The sequence below is a fragment of the Zingiber officinale genome, chromosome 7A (assembly GCF_018446385.1).
Source record: "Zingiber officinale cultivar Zhangliang chromosome 7A, Zo_v1.1, whole genome shotgun sequence".
Classification (NCBI taxonomy): Eukaryota; Viridiplantae; Streptophyta; class Magnoliopsida; order Zingiberales; family Zingiberaceae; genus Zingiber; species Zingiber officinale.
This window is the reverse complement of record NC_055998.1, coordinates 132,320,879-132,337,852: the sequence shown is the minus strand read 5'-3', so window position 1 is coordinate 132,337,852 and position 16,974 is coordinate 132,320,879. Positions and strand designations below refer to the sequence as shown.

General features: G+C 35.3%; 2 protein-coding genes across 7 annotated transcripts; one reads left to right on the top strand and one right to left on the bottom strand.

Annotated features, from left to right (window-relative positions):
• The first annotated feature begins 789 nt into the window (after positions 1-789).
• Positions 790-14,339, top strand: LOC122002628 (prolyl 4-hydroxylase 1-like). 3 transcript variants are annotated; one of them, XR_006117687.1, is made up of 12 exons: positions 791-1,106; positions 1,967-2,014; positions 2,864-2,916; positions 5,465-5,530; positions 9,969-10,043; positions 11,189-11,263; positions 12,500-12,570; positions 12,648-12,699; positions 12,799-12,885; positions 13,585-13,673; positions 13,809-13,902; positions 14,029-14,339. XR_006117687.1 is itself a non-coding variant. In XM_042557861.1 (12 exons), exons 1-12 carry the CDS (start codon positions 1,046-1,048, stop codon positions 14,100-14,102), a joined length of 849 nt encoding a protein of 282 aa, XP_042413795.1. In that variant the 5' UTR covers positions 792-1,045; the 3' UTR covers positions 14,103-14,339. The 3 variants fall into 3 exon arrangements, 1 of the variants encoding a protein (XP_042413795.1); XM_042557861.1 differs by having other exon boundaries at positions 792-1,106; positions 13,581-13,673; XR_006117686.1 differs by having other exon boundaries at positions 790-1,106; positions 13,585-13,902; positions 14,029-14,083.
• A 260-nt stretch (positions 14,340-14,599) lies between these two features.
• LOC122000515 lies at positions 14,600-15,957 on the bottom strand. 4 transcript variants are annotated; one of them, XM_042554898.1, is made up of 5 exons: positions 15,807-15,957; positions 15,436-15,612; positions 15,173-15,376; positions 14,901-15,071; positions 14,600-14,810 (listed from the first exon to the last, which is right to left on the bottom strand). In XM_042554898.1, exons 2-5 carry the CDS (start codon positions 15,439-15,441, stop codon positions 14,754-14,756), a joined length of 438 nt encoding a protein of 145 aa, XP_042410832.1. In that variant the 5' UTR covers positions 15,442-15,612; positions 15,807-15,957; the 3' UTR covers positions 14,600-14,753. The 4 variants fall into 4 exon arrangements, with proteins under 4 accessions (XP_042410832.1, XP_042410831.1, XP_042410830.1 ...); XM_042554897.1 differs by having other exon boundaries at positions 15,436-15,629; positions 15,807-15,951; XM_042554896.1 differs by having other exon boundaries at positions 15,436-15,726; positions 15,807-15,948.
• Between the last annotated feature and the right edge of the window lie 1,017 nt (positions 15,958-16,974).

The window sequence follows — 16,974 nt, the reverse complement described above, 5'->3', positions numbered from 1 at the left end:
AGTTTGGTTTGAGCTTGGTTCGAGCTTGGCTTGAGCTTGGTTCAAGCTTTGTTCGTTTAAGTGTTATTAAACTCTCAATTCAAGCTTGTTTGATTGTTGGAAACTTTTAGTTGTTTGATTGGTTATTGGGTTAATAATTTAAATTTATTATTATTTTTATTTTATTATTTATTTAACGTATTGAAAAGAGTTTTATTAATAAATATAGTTCGTGAACGTTGTTCACGAACATTAACGAACTGAACATATATGTGTTCAAGCTTGTTTATTTAGCTTAACGAGCTGTTCAAACTTGTTTGTTTAATTAACCTTATGTATATTGAACGAACATAAATAAACTCTTATCAAGCCGAACACCAAATTTGTTCACGAACGCTTGATTCATTTAAAGCCCTATGTAGAGGCGCGTAAAATAAGAGGCGGTGGATTGAAACTTAATAGTGAATAAAAAAAAAACAAAAAAGGAAGTATTGCAACGTAATTAATGCTAAGTGAACTATTTCATTTTTAATTACGTGGACTTAAAATATTAAGGGATATTTGGTTTGTATTTTTCAGATTATTTTTTATTTTATTTTTTTGATAAAATAAAAACGTGTTTGGTTTATATTTTTTTATGTTCATTTATAAACAAATAAAAAATATTTTTTAAGAAAATAAAAAATACACAAAAATTATTTTCTAAAAAATAAAAAAAAAATAATTTTCTAAAAAATAAATGGAAATATAAATAAACCAAACGCACCGTTAGATTTTGAAAAATAAAAGACAAAAAAAAAAAAACCCACGCTGTCGACGTTCGCCGTTGCTACACTTTCTCTACCGCTGTCAATTGTTTTTTTTCCTTTTATTTTCTAAAACCTAACTTCTCCTCTCCCGTTCAGAAACGCCTCGCCTCGCCGGCTGTCGGCGTTACTCGACTCCATGAATCATTTCCTCCTCATCCTTGCGCTCTTCCGCCGTTTCTTCTCCAATCCATGCGCGGAGGAGAGGGAGAGAGTACGAAGAGGCAATTTTGTTCTGGTGGTCGATTTTGGTTGCGAGGATGGCTCAATCCGTGTGCGTCATCCTGTTCCTCACCTTCATCACCGTCGGCATGATCCTTGGTCCGTTTCCTTTTTCCCTTTCCCTACTGGGTCCTCACCTACTGTTATCCTTTTTCGAAATCGTTGTCAGCGTGGCACATCTGATCAGAATCGCTATGTATGTTATCTTTCCTGTCCTATTTATAAAGAAAGCCAAAGTAGAAAGAAGACGACCATAGTATTTCATCCATGAAAGTTCCAATTTGTACGACAATGTGAACCTATATTAGGCACAAAATTATTGGAACTGATAGTGAATCATGAATTCATAAATGAAAATTAAGTTAAAAAGGAAGTATGGCAACGTAATTGATCCTAAGTTTTTCTTATCTCTATTATTCCGCTTAAATATTAATCAAAATATTTGCTTTAAATTGATATAAATTCAATCTGAAAGTACACAAGGACCTATTTGTAGGAAATCCACTCTCAACATGTCGTATATGAAAGTAGCTAATACAGCCGTAAGGCCATCTTTCCTAGAAGGGAAGGGAAACAGCTAAGGAAAGAAAACGGTTGTATGAGAAAATTTATAGGAAAATAATTATGATATATTTTCCATCCAACTGTTGCCTTGGAAGGAAGCAAAAGAGGGAGAAACACCAAAATATTAAAAATTTATTTATTAAAAACATTAAGATTTATGATTTAGACATTTATCTCTCTCCTTTTCCTCAATGATTTTTATTGGGGATACACTCTTCATGTAAGCACTCAATGGAGTTCCACTCTGTTCTTGGGGTTCCTAAAACAAATACTCTGTCTCAAGCAACAAATGATCTTATTGTTCTGTAAAGTTCAGACAATAGAATAGTTGTTTTCGATCTTCTTAATTTGCATGATTCAATCTTTAAGTGATGCCATACTTGTAATGCCTGCAGGTACTTTCCTCCAGTTGCTACAATTCTGGAATTTGGAAAAGTTATCTGGTATAATTTCATCTTGAATGGGCTTGCAGTTAATCTACTCTTGATGCTTTAATTGAAGTTCTCAGGGAGCATTACTTTGTTGTATTCAAGAACTCTTAGTTTAAATACTCCCTAACTCTCAGGTAGAATTATGTTGTGTGACTTTAATAAGATAACCATGTAATTTCTTAACACGTTCATGAAGTATATGCTAGGTTTTAAAGCTAACACGAACCAAGCTTCTCTTCTACTGCAACTATATATTTTGATTAAGTTATACAACTTTCAAGTATCCAAGTATTTTTCTAGTGTGATAAGTTAGGGTGTTTCACACACTTCCTAATTATGTTAGATTTCAATTACTAGATAAGATGACATATTTAGTTAAGGAAGAATGATGTGATATGCGTGGTAGTAGTTGTCTAACTTGTCTTTACCATGTACGTTAGATTCAAACTATCTCCAATTTTATATCTTGTCAATCTTGTGTTTTTTCTCAATGATGATTTCACTGTTGCATGCTTTTCAAAAAGCTTGTTTTAGATGAAACTGTTGTTCACAGTTACAATGTTGCTTATTAAATTTCTACATTTCAGAGGGTGTATTATTAGGGTTTCATGTTATTTTCGTTCAGATGTTTTTTTCAAAGTCATGTAATTATTGATATATATAAATATATATATAGTCTAGGTAATATCTAAGAATTTGTGTCCACCTTCACATACATAAATTAGAGGAATGCAAAATCCAAGTAAACGGAAGAATTTTGCAAAATGATCTTTGTTTTTCAATGAGTTAAAGCTTTTGCTGATTTAGTATCATAAACTATGAGCAAACTTCCAATCTTTCTTAACAAACTCTTTGTCCTAGGCCCTTCTCCCTGGGTGTCCAATAAACAGTCTGCTTTCCTTCATCTTGGACTGGTATGCTTTGGCTTCCTTTCAAAATGATGAAATACTTATGCACGTTTTCTTGTTGTTTAATTTTACAAAATAATGTTAACATCATGAAGGGGAACCTTGGTGCAACGGTAAAGTTGTTGCTTTGTGGCCAAAAGGTCACGGGTTCAAATCCTGGAAACAGCTTCTTGCAAAAAGCAGGGTAAGGCTGCGTACAATGAATTCTTCCCCGGGACCCCGCATGGTGGGAGCTTTGTGCACCGGGTTGCTCTTTTTAATTTTTGTTAACATCATCTAGCCAACCCCAAATTTTTGGGAAAAAATAATTGGGAAAAATATGATGATGATGGTGTGTTTTTGCTGAGAGTACTTCTTTTCGTGACTTTAGTTTCTTACAAAAATGGTCTTCACCTTGTGTAGAGCAGTTATAAAAAGCCACAGAACATAGTTGCTTCTTTTTCAGATCTTTAATGGACTAGATTTATTTCAAGTTTTATCATCCAATTTTTGTTTCTTTCCTATCATGCACACTGTCATGAGGTTCATCCAGGTCTGTGAAGCTAACTGGACCATGACTTGGTTTTCCATAATTGAATATTAGAAGTGAAAGGAATTAACAAATTCTCTTAAGGCCTACAAAATTAACATGGATATTTGCCCGTCTGCTTGCTTTCACTTGAAGAATGTAATTAGCTGAAAGTTATGAGGGATAGAGTGAGAGATTGGAGATAACTATATTTTTTTTAACTAAAAGCGACCAAATTATTCGAGTAATGCTGATGATATAATCATAATTAAAGCTCAATGATGGATAAGATTCATGTAGTAGGCTCAAATAGCTAGGGCATACAAGTTCTAGTCATTGCCCCAAAAATAGTTACAAGGTCAAATTATCCTCTTGGAAACTAGTTTTTCTTAATGGGTCATCTCAAACAACTAGTCCTAAGATTGAGTTAGTCATCTTTTGATTGAAGGTATTGCAGCCGTTAATCCTACTAAAATTGATTGACTAACCATTATCCCAAAAAGCTCAAGCTATTAGGAAATTGATCAAATTATATCTTTATATTGTTAAGCCTCCCTCTTGATGTGTGGGTGGGGCATTTGACTTGATTAACTTTGAGCTCCCAATACATGAGTTGATTAGATATTCATTTTGGCATAGGTGGGAAGCAAACCTCCAACATCCTGCTCTAATACTTGATTAACTAACCACTTAATCCAAAATTCAAAGTATAAGAAAGAGACCAATATGTACATTGTATTGTTAATAAGTCTCACACAGATAAGTGTGGTAGTTTATTTTGTCTATACGTAAGGATGGTATTCCCATCCCAACTGACTAGTCATCTTTGGATGGAATGGGCTTCACCCTAATTCAACATTGTATTAGCATTAGATCACTGCTTCTGAGCTATGATGGACAGAAAGGGGCATGTTTAAGCTATGATACTCCATATCCATTAGTCCTACAAAGATAAGTATGGTGCTTGATTATGTATATGAAGAGGGAGTCCCTTGATAGAGCACATAAAAGAGAATAGAAAAGAAGAAAAGAAATTTCTTTCTTTTTTGATTCAGGATTGTAGACTAACATGCTTATTTATACAAAATATATAGACAATATATGGAAGATATAATGATTAATATAGTAATAGCGAATATGGTACACAGTCTCAATAATAATAATAATGCTGTGCATGTTAAGTCTTTATAATTGGAATCAATTTGCGATTATGGATTGTTCTCTTTGTCGTCATCCTAAATCACTAGTAATTTTGGAATGGAGTAGGGCCTTACTCCAATTCAACATGCAGAGCCAACACTACCATGGCTCTCTCATTTGATACGAGTGGAGTATATGCAAACTATCTAAAGTTGTGTAGTTCATCTACCTTCCGAGATTGAATGAGACTATATTGAATATGGGATGTTGAAAAAATAACTAGTTAGAACTATATATTTTAAGATAATATGAAAAAAAAATCAACAATAGAAGGAAATGACACAATGTGATACATTAAACACTTTTCTTTATTTGGATCTTGTAGTTTATTTTTCATGCTCAACTACCTAAGCTAAGAGGTGTTAGGCGATGAATAAAAGAGTTTAACAATAGATCTTAGTGTTTGCTTGGTCAAGAAACCCTAACTTACTAATGGAGTTGCAACATGCTTCTACACTTATAGTGGAATCATTGGCTATGACAAACAATTTTCTAAGTTACTGCCAATCTGTGGGTGTTGGACAATCTATATTTCTGAAAGCTTGTGATAATTTTAACATGTTTAAGCAATTGGCTAACTTGTTCTTTAATTTTAACAACTGAAATTGTCTTTTTGACAGCTCCATCATCTTGAATTTTATACATTTTTCCAATCGTAAAGGTTATTTAGGTCTGAGCATTTAGTCACTCGGTGCAGTTTTTGCTAGTCCAAAATACTTTCCTATTATCAAATGCGTGCCAATTGTCTCAATTAGAGCTAAATTTGGGCCATAGATCCTCTTATGGTCTGTCAGATTGTTTGTAATACCCATTAACTAATATTGATATTCTTATTTGTTTATTTAGGTAAAACCTGAAATTCTCAGTTGGTCACCACGGATTATTCTTTTTCGTAATTTCTTAACCATGGAGGTATCTCATTTCCCTTCTAAGGATGTTTTTTTTTCTCAATAATGTTTTATTTCATCTTTTATATATATATATATACATACATGTATGGTGTGCGTTGCTGGTGTTAGGATTTTTTTTTTCCTTTCGATCTTTGTCCTTGCCAAAGTTACCAAGTTCCTGTAATCATAATCAACTTGGTTCACTAATTTTAGAAGTTGGTATTTATTCACTGTGTTTGTCCATCCCTTGTGCTATATTCTTGAAAATAAAATAACAGTATTAGATCTGGGAGAAAAACATATCTTGTATTTTTCCACCTCTTCACTTCTTTATGCATTTCTGCATTTTGCTTATAAATTTTAACAAATATTATATGCATCCAATATTTTTTATGTAGATTCTTTTATTATATGGTTTTTGTGTACACCGTTAATGGTTGGTCTCTCATTGCTTCCCAACTTAAACAGAACTTTGCCATTATTATTTTTTATGTAATTTAGAACGGCAAAAAAATCAAAAGAGCACCCCTGATTATTCTTATCGTCAAAAGAGTGACTTTCTTTCATAAATTATCAAAACAGCAGCTCCACCCATAAATTGATACCCAAAATGCCCCTGTGTGCTTCATCTTGGAGTGGTTTTGGCAAAGCTGCTCCAAGATGGTATAGCTTTGGTCAAAGTTGCTCCAAGGAGGGTAGGTAAGATATTGTGTTTATTGATAAGAAAGAGATTTTTGTTGTTGAGGTTATTTCTTTAGTTGAGAATGGAGATGAAATTTTAGACATTATATAAGTTGATTTTTTATTGTTTTTAGGTTTTTGTGTTTACTTTTGTTTCCTTTTCCTTCATTTTCTTTTTTCCTCTTCTAATAGCATATCGAAAAACTCCGGCCATGATGACCGGTCATGGCCGGTCCCAAGCCCGGATAAAGGAGGAGGGTTACGTTAGGTTGCCAGCCAGCGTCAAACTATGACAAATATTCAATGAATGAATCCATTAAACTATTGTGCTAATGCTAGGTTGTTCCCCGGAAGGAACGCGTTGCAGGGTCCGACTGTAACGTCTCGGCAAGGACCGCTACATCTCCAGAACTCGGGTGTAGTGATAAATATGCAAGAGTTCGCCTTACAGGGTCCGACTGTAACGTCTCAGCAAGGACCGCTACATCTCCATGAGAATTTGGGTGTAGTGTTAAATAGACAAAAGTTCTCACACCATAGGTTAGATAAGAACAACTATGATAAGAAAACTAATAATCTAAGATTTGGAACATGGAATATAGGAACTCTCACTGGTAAATCAATGGAGGTAGTAGATATGATGATTAGGAGAAAAATTAGTATTTTGTGTGTACAAGAGACAAAATGGATAGGCGAGAAGGCAAAGATGATAGAGAACTCGGGTTTTAAGTTATGGTACACTGGAAAGAGTAAAGCAAGAAATGGAGTGGGTATCATTGTAGATAGTTTGTTAAAGGATGAAGTTGTAGGAGTAGTTAGAAAAGGGGATAGAATTATAGCCCTTAAGATAATAGTGGCGAAAGAAACTATGAACATAATTAGCGTATATGCACCACAAGTAGGATTAGATGAAGCTACCAAATCAAGGTTTTGGGAGGACTTAGATGAAATATTACAAAATATTCCACCAAGTGAAATGATTTTAATAGGAGGTGATCTAAATGGGCATGTCGGAGTGAAAAATGAGGAATATGAGAGAGTACATGGGAGTTATGAGTTTGGAACGAGGAATGAGGAAGAGAAAACTATATTAGATTTTGCGATAGCATATGACCTTATATTAGGTAATACGTTTTTTAAGAAAAGAGAAGAACACTTAGTCACATTCAAAAGTGGGAATAATAAATCGCAAATTGACTTTAGGAAAAAGGATAGAAAGATTTGTAAAGATTGCAAAGTCATCCCTGGAGAAAGCGTAACTACCCAACATAGGGTAGTAGTGTTGGATATACGCCTCAAACATAGTATCAATAGAAAGAAAATATATACAATTCCTAGAATTAAGTGGTGGAAGTTAAAGGATGGGAAACAAAATATATTTAAGGAGAAGGTAGAAGTACAAGCATTAGGTGAGATATACGATGACTCTAATACAACATGGGATAAGATGGTATCAAAGTTGAAAATAGTAGCTAAGAGTGTATTTGGTGAGTCAAAGGGACATGCACCATTAAGTAAAGAATCTTGGTGGTGGAATGAGAAAGTACAAGAGAAAGTGACGGAAAAACGAATAGCTTATAAGGAATTATATATTTGTAAGAATGAGGAAAATTTAAAAAAATATAGAATAGCTAAGAAAGAAGCTAAGAAAGTAGTGAGTGAAGTAAAAAATGAAACTTTTGAACGGTTATATCAAAAATTGGATACAAAAGAAGGGGAAAGAGATATTTATAGAATAGCTAAAGTAAGAGAAAGGAAAACAAGAGATCTTAGCCAAATAAAATGTATTAAAGATGAATGTAATAGAGTATTAGTAAATGATGGAGAAATAAAAGAGCGGTGGAAGAGGTATTTTCATCAACTTTTTAATGAAGGTTTAGGTGACTAACTTAACTTAGGTAATTTAATTAGGTCAAATGAGCATAGAAATTTTAATTTTTATCGTAGAATTCAAACTTCAGAAGTAAAACAAACTTTAAATGAGATGCACAATGGAAAAGCCGTTGGATCAGATGATATTCCGATAGAGGTATGGAAGTGCTTAGGGAAACAAGGTATTGAATGGCTTACAAAATTATTTAACATGATATTGAAAACGAAAAGAATGTCTGATCAATGGAGGATAAGTACTCTAGTTCCCTTATATAAGAACAAGGGAGACATACAAAATTGTGCAAACTATAGGGGTATTAAACTAATGAGTCATACTATGAAACTTTGGGAAAAAGTAATAGAAAAAAGATTAAGGAAGGAGACCACAGTGACAGAAAATCAATTTGGGTTCATGCCTGGAAGGTCGACAATAGAAGCTATACATCTCCTTAGACAATTAATTGAAAAATATCGGGAGCAAAAACAAGATCTACACATGGTATTCATTGACTTAGAAAAAGCTTATGATAGAGTCTCAAGAGAAATTATATGGAGAATTTTAGAAAAGAGAGGTGTTAGCGTAACATATATTGAACTAATTAAGGATATGTATGAGAATGTAACGACCAGAGTAAAGACTTCAGGCGGAGTAACTGAAGCATTTCTAATAAAGATAGGGTTACATCAAGGATCAGCCCTAATCCCTATCTTTTTACACTAATTATGGATGAACTCACTGCGCACATTCAAGACACAGTACCGTGGTGCATGTTGTTTGCAGATGATATTATTTTGATAGATGAGACACGTGAAGGAGTAAATGTAAGCTAGAATCTTGGAGGGAAACATTAGAAGGGAAAGGTTTTAAGTTTAGTAGATTAAAGACAGAATATATGGAATTTAAATTTAGCAATATTAGAAGTAATGAAACAATTGTTAATATAGGAGAGGACGAGTTGCCCGGAACCGAGAGATTTAAATATTTAGGATCATTTTTACAAAATGATTGAGGGATTGAGAGAGACGTCTTCATAGAATACAAGAAGGATAGGTGAAATGGAGGGGAGCGTCGGGTGTTTTATGTGACCGTAAAGTACCTCTTAAACTTAAAGGTAAGTTCTATAAAACCGCTGTTAGACCTGCTATGTTATATGGAGCTGAATGTTGGGCTATGACTCGAGCACATGAGCATAAGATGTGAGTTGCAGAGATGAGGATGTTAAGGTGGATGTGTGGACATATGAAGATGGACAAAATAAGGAATGAGAGCATTAGAGAGAAAATCGGAGTTGCATCTATTGAGGACAAACTCCGAGAGACACGTTTAAGATGGTACGAACATGTACTTAGACGACCAATAAATGCTCCAGTTAGGCGATGTGAAACTATGATAATATGCATATCAAACGAGGAAGAGAAAGACCAAAAAAGACTTGGTTAGCAACAATAAAACAAGATAAAATTTATTTAAATATAGATGATGATATAATAGGAGATAGAGCTCAATGGCGTAAAAGGATTCATACAGCCGACCCCACCTAGTGGGAAAAGGCTTGGTTGTTGTTGTTGTTGTTGTAATAGCATATCGAAAAAAAATAGAGAGAGAAAAAAAACAGTGGTGCAATTTTGACAAAAGTTGCACTAGTTTTGGTCAAGACTGCTTTAAGGTACTGCAACTTTAACCAAAGTTGCTCCGAGGACACAAGGCTAGTTTGGGAATTAAATTATGGGTGGGTGCTCTTTTGATAGTTTTTGAAAGAGAGGCATCCTTTTGAATTTTGATGATATGGACAATTAGGTACGCTCGTTTGATTTTCTTGTCAATGCAGAAATGGATATTGCAAGTCTGATTGAATTGACTTGAAGGTTGTCATACATTTCTCAGAGCCGTGTTGTTACTCTGACAGGAATGTGATTATCTTAAAACAATTGCTGAGCCTCATCTCCAAGTTTCTCAAGTGCATGATACTAAAACAGGGAAGGTAAGTTTTCATTCTCATAAAATATACATGAAACAACTTTATGGACCTGCTTAGCCTTTTTTTATTAGGGGCGCTCTTTTTTTACTTACTTTATGCTGTTTTATTCTAACACGATTTGCTATTGTATTTTCTATTTGGTTCTTTTGCATCATTCATTATACTGTTTTAACACTCGAGGACAGGTTATCTGCAGAGGTGGTTTAACTTCTAGATCTGACTTGAAACTCAAACAAATGATTGGTTTTATATGGTCCAATTATACATATATACATATGTACATATATAAATATACGTATATGTGTATGTATATATATTATTACTTCTTGAATGAGAAACAACTTGATAATATCAGCACCATATTCCCCGGAAAGTGGAAGTGCTGATAGGTCAATGACTATGAACGTGCTTGTTAGTTTTGTCAATTTTATTTTAACAACATTTTACCCACGTCATTTTTCTCAGTTGAAATCACTATTTTTATATGTATATGGGTGTCTAACAATAAGTAGCATGACTTTTCTGTTTGTTTTCTTCCAAATATTAATGTAATCTTATTTTAAAATTTTCTAATTCGTACTAGGCCAGGATGGAAGGATCTATGTTTTACCATCCTTGGATTCTTCATTTGCCCCTTCATACAAGGCTCTTAGTCAAATTCTAATACTTTATTGATTGTGTGCAAATTTTTTTTAAAAACATCCATGTTTGCTACACATCAATACCTGTATCGGGTTCTTATAACCGAGTCTTGGTAATAGAGAATTTTTAATATTATTTTGTGTGCAAGAATTACATATGCATTTTTTCCCATTTCTCCTTTTCTTTATCAGGATTATTTTTTAGTAGGTTGACTTGAACACCTTTTTTCTTAGGTCTATTTTCTAATAAACAAATTTATGAAAATAAGAAACCATGAAATAAGACTTCCTATGTCAATGTGTCATTTATTTCTGTTTAGGTTGTGCTGTTGAAAACCTATCAAATGTTTATGTCAATGTGTCATTTATTTCTGTTTATGTTGTATTGTTGAAAACCTATGAAATGTTTATTTTGTTAAAGAGAAAACTATCAACTATTTATTCTGCTACTATGAATTTGTCTTGAGAAATTGTTCCATGCTTCTTACCTCATTCTTGTTTTTTTAGAGAGTTACAACTGATGGTCGAACAAGTTATGGTACCTTTCTAACACCTGGACAAACAAAATTCTCAATGATTCAGGTTGGTATTACTTGCAATTTTTAGTCGCCTTTTAGTTTTAGGACTATCGGTCCTTAGAAATACAATTCCTCTTCCTATTGAATATGGGCTTGTAATTCTAACTCATGTACGCTTGATTATTTCACTGATAGTGGGATGGTGTATTCATATTGACCGGAATATGATCTGAAAACTCATTCTAACTTGACTTGAATTTTTTTATAAGGAATTATTCATCACACAACCCTCTAGATGGACTCATTTACCTATAGAAGTTACTAGGGAATGATATAGTTTTGATGTTGTATCATGTTGTGTCAGTATAGGTTTGATACTTATTTACTTTCAGGTCTAAATGTATACGAATAAAAAAGTTATTTACTCTAATAGTTAGTTGTTGCATATATATATTAGTTGCATTTACTTACATGTTATACTAGTTCCATTAATGAATTATATGGTATTTATTAATTAATTAATTTATTAATTATATATAATGGATTATATATTATAGATCTACTTAATTATACAATATTAATTATAAATGCTATTAATTAATTGTATACAATCAATTACATATAGTTATATTATATGTGTAGAATATAATTATTAAACTATAAGATGAAAACTGATGAAGAATCTCATGTTAGGAACGATTGTAAAGAGTGAGAGAATATGCTTTAGTAGTGTCATTGTGTAGAACCTTGATTATGGCGCCAAACTTGTTTTTCAATGCTGAAAGCAGAATAGATAGAAAAAGTTAGCGACACTCTTTTGCTAGAAATCACCACGTTATTCGAGAATATTCATCTATGGAAGTTACAAAGCATCTAAAGCTAAAAGTATAATTGACACGACTTATGTTAACACATCTGAATGAACTGAAGCAAAGGGCGTAGGGGCATGATTATAAACACTATTATAATGCAGGATGTGTTTGCATCGTCAGAAATGTGAAATTCAATAATGTTGGCACTTATTGTATGCCCCAAGATAGAAGTTATCTCAAATTACTCTTATAACTAATTAATTAATTAATGTAGTGGAAGCTTATGTGAGTGTTAAGAGTCTTTTGATGTCGCTTTATCTTGTGGAGGTGCTCCTCGGTAATTTGTGTCTACTTCTTCGACAATATGCTGATTGGCATACATAACAAATTCATAGATGTACAAATTTTCTTTGCCTCTTCATGTAATTCAACTTTGATTTGAGATCCAACTTATCCTTGACTTACCTTTGATATTTGGGTACTGTCAGGCTGTTGAAAAGCGGATTGCTACCTTCACTCAGGTCCCACAAGAAAATGCAGAGCTGCTTTATGTAATTAGGTAGCAGTAATTCAAAATATTCTTGTAGAATGGATATTCATGGACAAGTAAATAATCAGAAATGCTCTGTTGCACAGGTACCAACCCACCGAGTATTATTTGATACATCATGATTATCTGCCGGAAAATGTAAGTATGTTTTTTTTTGTCAAAAAAGAAAATAATAATAATCTACATTGCAATTCTTTTCTCCAAGGATTACTGTTGCATTCCAAACCATCAATGCAGACAATGGGGAAGGGAGGCCAACGTGTCGCCACGATGCTTATGTATTTAAGTAATGTGGTAGAAGGGGGCGAAACATACTTTCCATTGGTTAGTTGTGATGAATTATCTCTCATCATGTTTCTGTTTGGAGAATGCTTGTCTGTAAAAACTAAATTCTCTTACACACTGGAAACCAAACTAGTGTTAACCAAAATTAGCCACTTCTAGGAAACCAATTTAGATCCATCTTCCATTTGTCACCCTCAACTGTAAAACAATTAAGTAGAGATAAAAATGATAATATCCAAACCTTTTGAACTAAGTTTAGCCTAAATTAACTAGCATCGATTGCTTAAGCCTAACTAGAATGGATGCCTTATTTGCTTGCTAATGCAATGTGTTGGCATTTGATATGTTCTAACTAGCTTTTAAAATTGTCATGTTAACTTTTTCCCTCGGTTTTAGTAAACCAGCGCATGTACTTACCCAAATTCTATTCTTTTGCATGTATGTTAGCAACATTTTTAAACTGACATGATCATTTCCTCAACTTCAGTTAGTTAGGCTGCTTTGAGTCAAAAGATGCTTTTGCTTTTCACAAGTTCTCAATCTAAATTTAGACCTTGAACTAGACTAGTTCGAAGACTGTCGACCCATCTAATCCACCATTTAGTTCTGGATCTCCAACTACTGTTTTCATGAAGTGTAATCTTTGAAAAGCCTTTGCTTCAGTTATGATCTAATCTCCTCATGCATCAATCTGCCGATGATCCCTTTTCTTTTTCAAACATTTTCCTCTTCAGGCAGGATCTGGCAACTGCAGCTGTGGTGGTGTGGCTGTGCACGGACTGTGCGTCAAACCAAACAAGGGAGATGCACTCCTTTTATGGAACATGGTCCACCTTCTCACTCTTCTTTCATGACATGATCCTACTTATCAATGCAATCTATCCTTTTATCTCGTTGCTAGCATGAACTCTGCAGAAGAGACATGGGTCAAAAGTGGCGTGCCTTACTTTTTCTAATTGTAGGACCTCAACGGGAAAGTAGACCCAATGAGTCTTCATTCAGGCTGCCCAGTTCTTAAAGGGGAGAAGTGGACAGCCACGAGCTGGATGAGGCAGGGTACGTTCTTCGTCAGACCATAATGAACATAAAACGTACCTCGTTGAGTTGTAGGAACTGAAAAAGTTCATGAAGTCATACATCAACAAAATCGATGCTGATTAACTTGTATATGTAACATGACAGGAAGTGCGAGGGGCTTTTGGAATACCAAGAAATGGACTTCTGAGGCATTCAAACGATCCCATACGGCAAATTAGTGCTCACCATCATGCAAGTCTTTGCTTAAACTCCATATCTGATGAAAGATCCACCATCAGGAGTCAACAATAGCAACTTTAGTCATTGCCTGGCCTTCTTCCACTTAAATAACGGGACATCACCCAATAGCTAGGTAACTCGTCTACGCGTAAAAAGAAAGAAAATGAAGTGTAATTTGTTTTTTTATTATTCAATAAATTATTGAACCATTTGATGATTTAAAGATGTCATATTTTCTAAAGCATAAATGTGTTGTCCAAGACTTCCTTGTTTTTTTACTTTGTCTTTGATGAGACAAAGAGGAGAGACCAAATTACCATAGGGCCCTGTCTAGGACAAATGAGTTTTGGATCGAAAAAATTGCTCTGCGGAGAGTAAGTCAACTCCTCTTCGTCAGTTTACTACAAGGAGAGCTCCTCGAAACTAGAGCTTTCCTCTCCATCAACAAGAAACACACAGGGACTTCAGGTTCCTGGAGGTTGCAGAAGTACAGAGCTAACTGAAACGGTCAGCATGAAATGGACTTAGATTGCTATAAACCATACAAGAAGAAACACTTTCTTGGATCCTCACTAAGTATTCAACTCTTTGATATCCTCTAACTTAATTCTACCACCAGACTGATGCTGTACTCCAACGTAACATCCTTCTCATGCAATGCAGTGCAATCCCATGCATCCCGACCACAAGCTCCTCAGCACCCTCTTCTGCACTCAAACAAACCCATGCACTTATCTCTCTAATCACGCTGGATTTAGGAAGAAAAGACGGACAGCATGCAAATCTAAGGCAATTACCCTTTTGGGCTTCTTGTAGAGGAGCTCAGGAGGGATCTTGTACAGGTCCTCGTCCACCGCCTTGGGATCTCTCCTCAGCCTTGCTCCTCCTCCCACAGCAGCATCATCAAACACCTTCCCCTGCTTCCTTTCCTGCCCTCTCTGATGTTGCTTCTCATCCCCCTTCTTCACCTTCAAATCGACACAAAATCAATCAGACCCTGGACGTACGCAAGAAGGTGCATGTTTACCATAGAAGAGAAAGTGAGAGAAAGAGATCTGCAGTTACTTACCCTCCCTCCACAAGAAGCTCGCAGAGGTGGCAACTTGAAGAGATCATCACCAGCTGCTGCCTCGCCATGGAATTGGCACCCTCGGACCAGCCCGGCCTGCACAGCCGACTCGAAGTACTGAGTGATGGGGAGATCGCTGCAGTAGTCCCAGTTGCCGAAGGCCGGAATGCTCTGCCTCTTGTTCGTCGTCATCATCACCACATCCTGCAAAGACTCATCAAGAGATTCCAAGTGGATGATATGAAACTACCAAGTTCACATACCTCCATTAATGTTTGGACAGCACCGCAGCAAGGCAGAGAAGCTAATTAGCAAGGTGATCTGAGGGTCTATATAGAGGAGGCACAGTTCCCTTCGCTACTCGAGATTTCATATATGTCGTCTATCTTCTAAGATCAGAGACAGCGAGAGCCCCATTCCATGTGGGATCAATGAAAGCCCTGCGATGCCATAAACGCTAATGGCAAAGGCTCCCATTCATTCGACTTAAAGCGAGAGTATGAATAGATTTAAATGACAGTATATGAGATACTGTGCAGTACTTTCGAGGAACTCTGGATGAAATCGAAAGACTGAAACTAGGAAAACAACAAAATTGGTGATCAGAGTAAGTAACAAATGGAGGGCTACGTACAGATTAAAAAGAGAACCAGTAGAGAGATCTAGGAAGATGGTCCTTGTGTGTTGTCACAGAGAGAGGAGGAAAGAGGAGCTAGGATACAAAGAGCTGAACTGGCTTCCTCATTATACGTAGTTTTGGCTTCAGACCAGGAAGCCAACTGTGTTGCCCACGCTAAAAAGGTCCTCTGGATCCCCTAAAGTCAAGCCTTTCTACTGTCTTTTTTGCTTTACGACTCGTGTCCCAAGGAAAAAGGGGACCTTTCTTGACTGCCCCTCCGAGCCGAAGGTTGGGCTGCCCGGTCAGTGTTTGATGATTTGACAAGGAAATAGATAATCCATGTCAATTCGGGGCTAAAGATTAAAACTGCATATTTTTTCCTTTCTTTTTCAAATTTGACTGTGATTAATTTTCTTAAGCGTTACTATAGAAGATAATATTTTTTATGTATTAAATATATAACTTTTCAGGCCAGAGAAATAATATTTTTGTATAGGTATTGATTGCTGAGCAGCACTACAGAAGATATTGCGATCATCTAGCACTTTGGCCGGGTGGCAAGCTTCTGTAGTCTCACTGTTAACGTACATACGTCTGTCACTCCATCAATAAAAAGTGCCTCCTTGACCGAGAAAAAACCACTGTCCCTTCGAATGAATAAAACCATTTTATTATTTTTCTGCTTAAATATTGTCCCATTACTCACCCTCAATTTAAAATGTATTAATATTTTATAGATGGATTCTATTTATATTAATATTATATAATATTTTCCTGAGATGATAATATAATTTAATATAATAAAGATGGGAGACCGTGTGTTGCAGCGGCAGCAGCTCCCATGCACGTCGACGCGCGCCTCCCCATGCACGTAGGTAATAGCTTCACGTAAACCGCCGTTTCTAACGTTGGATGATACGAGGCCACGGCAGATGGGCTGGAGCGAGTCCGAGTTGAAATATTCAGGTTGTAGTTTAGATAGAGTAAGCAACTGGAGGTTGCTGAAGGCCATCGATTATGGGTGGATGGTTAGATTGTCGGATGTCTAGTCAGGGGTGGTTTTCGGTTATCAATCTTAATTCAAATTACAATCTAAATAAAAATGTGAATTCAATGAGTGATCATAATTAATTATGATCGAATTTTAACATAAATCCAACTACAATTATAGAGCAGCTAGGAG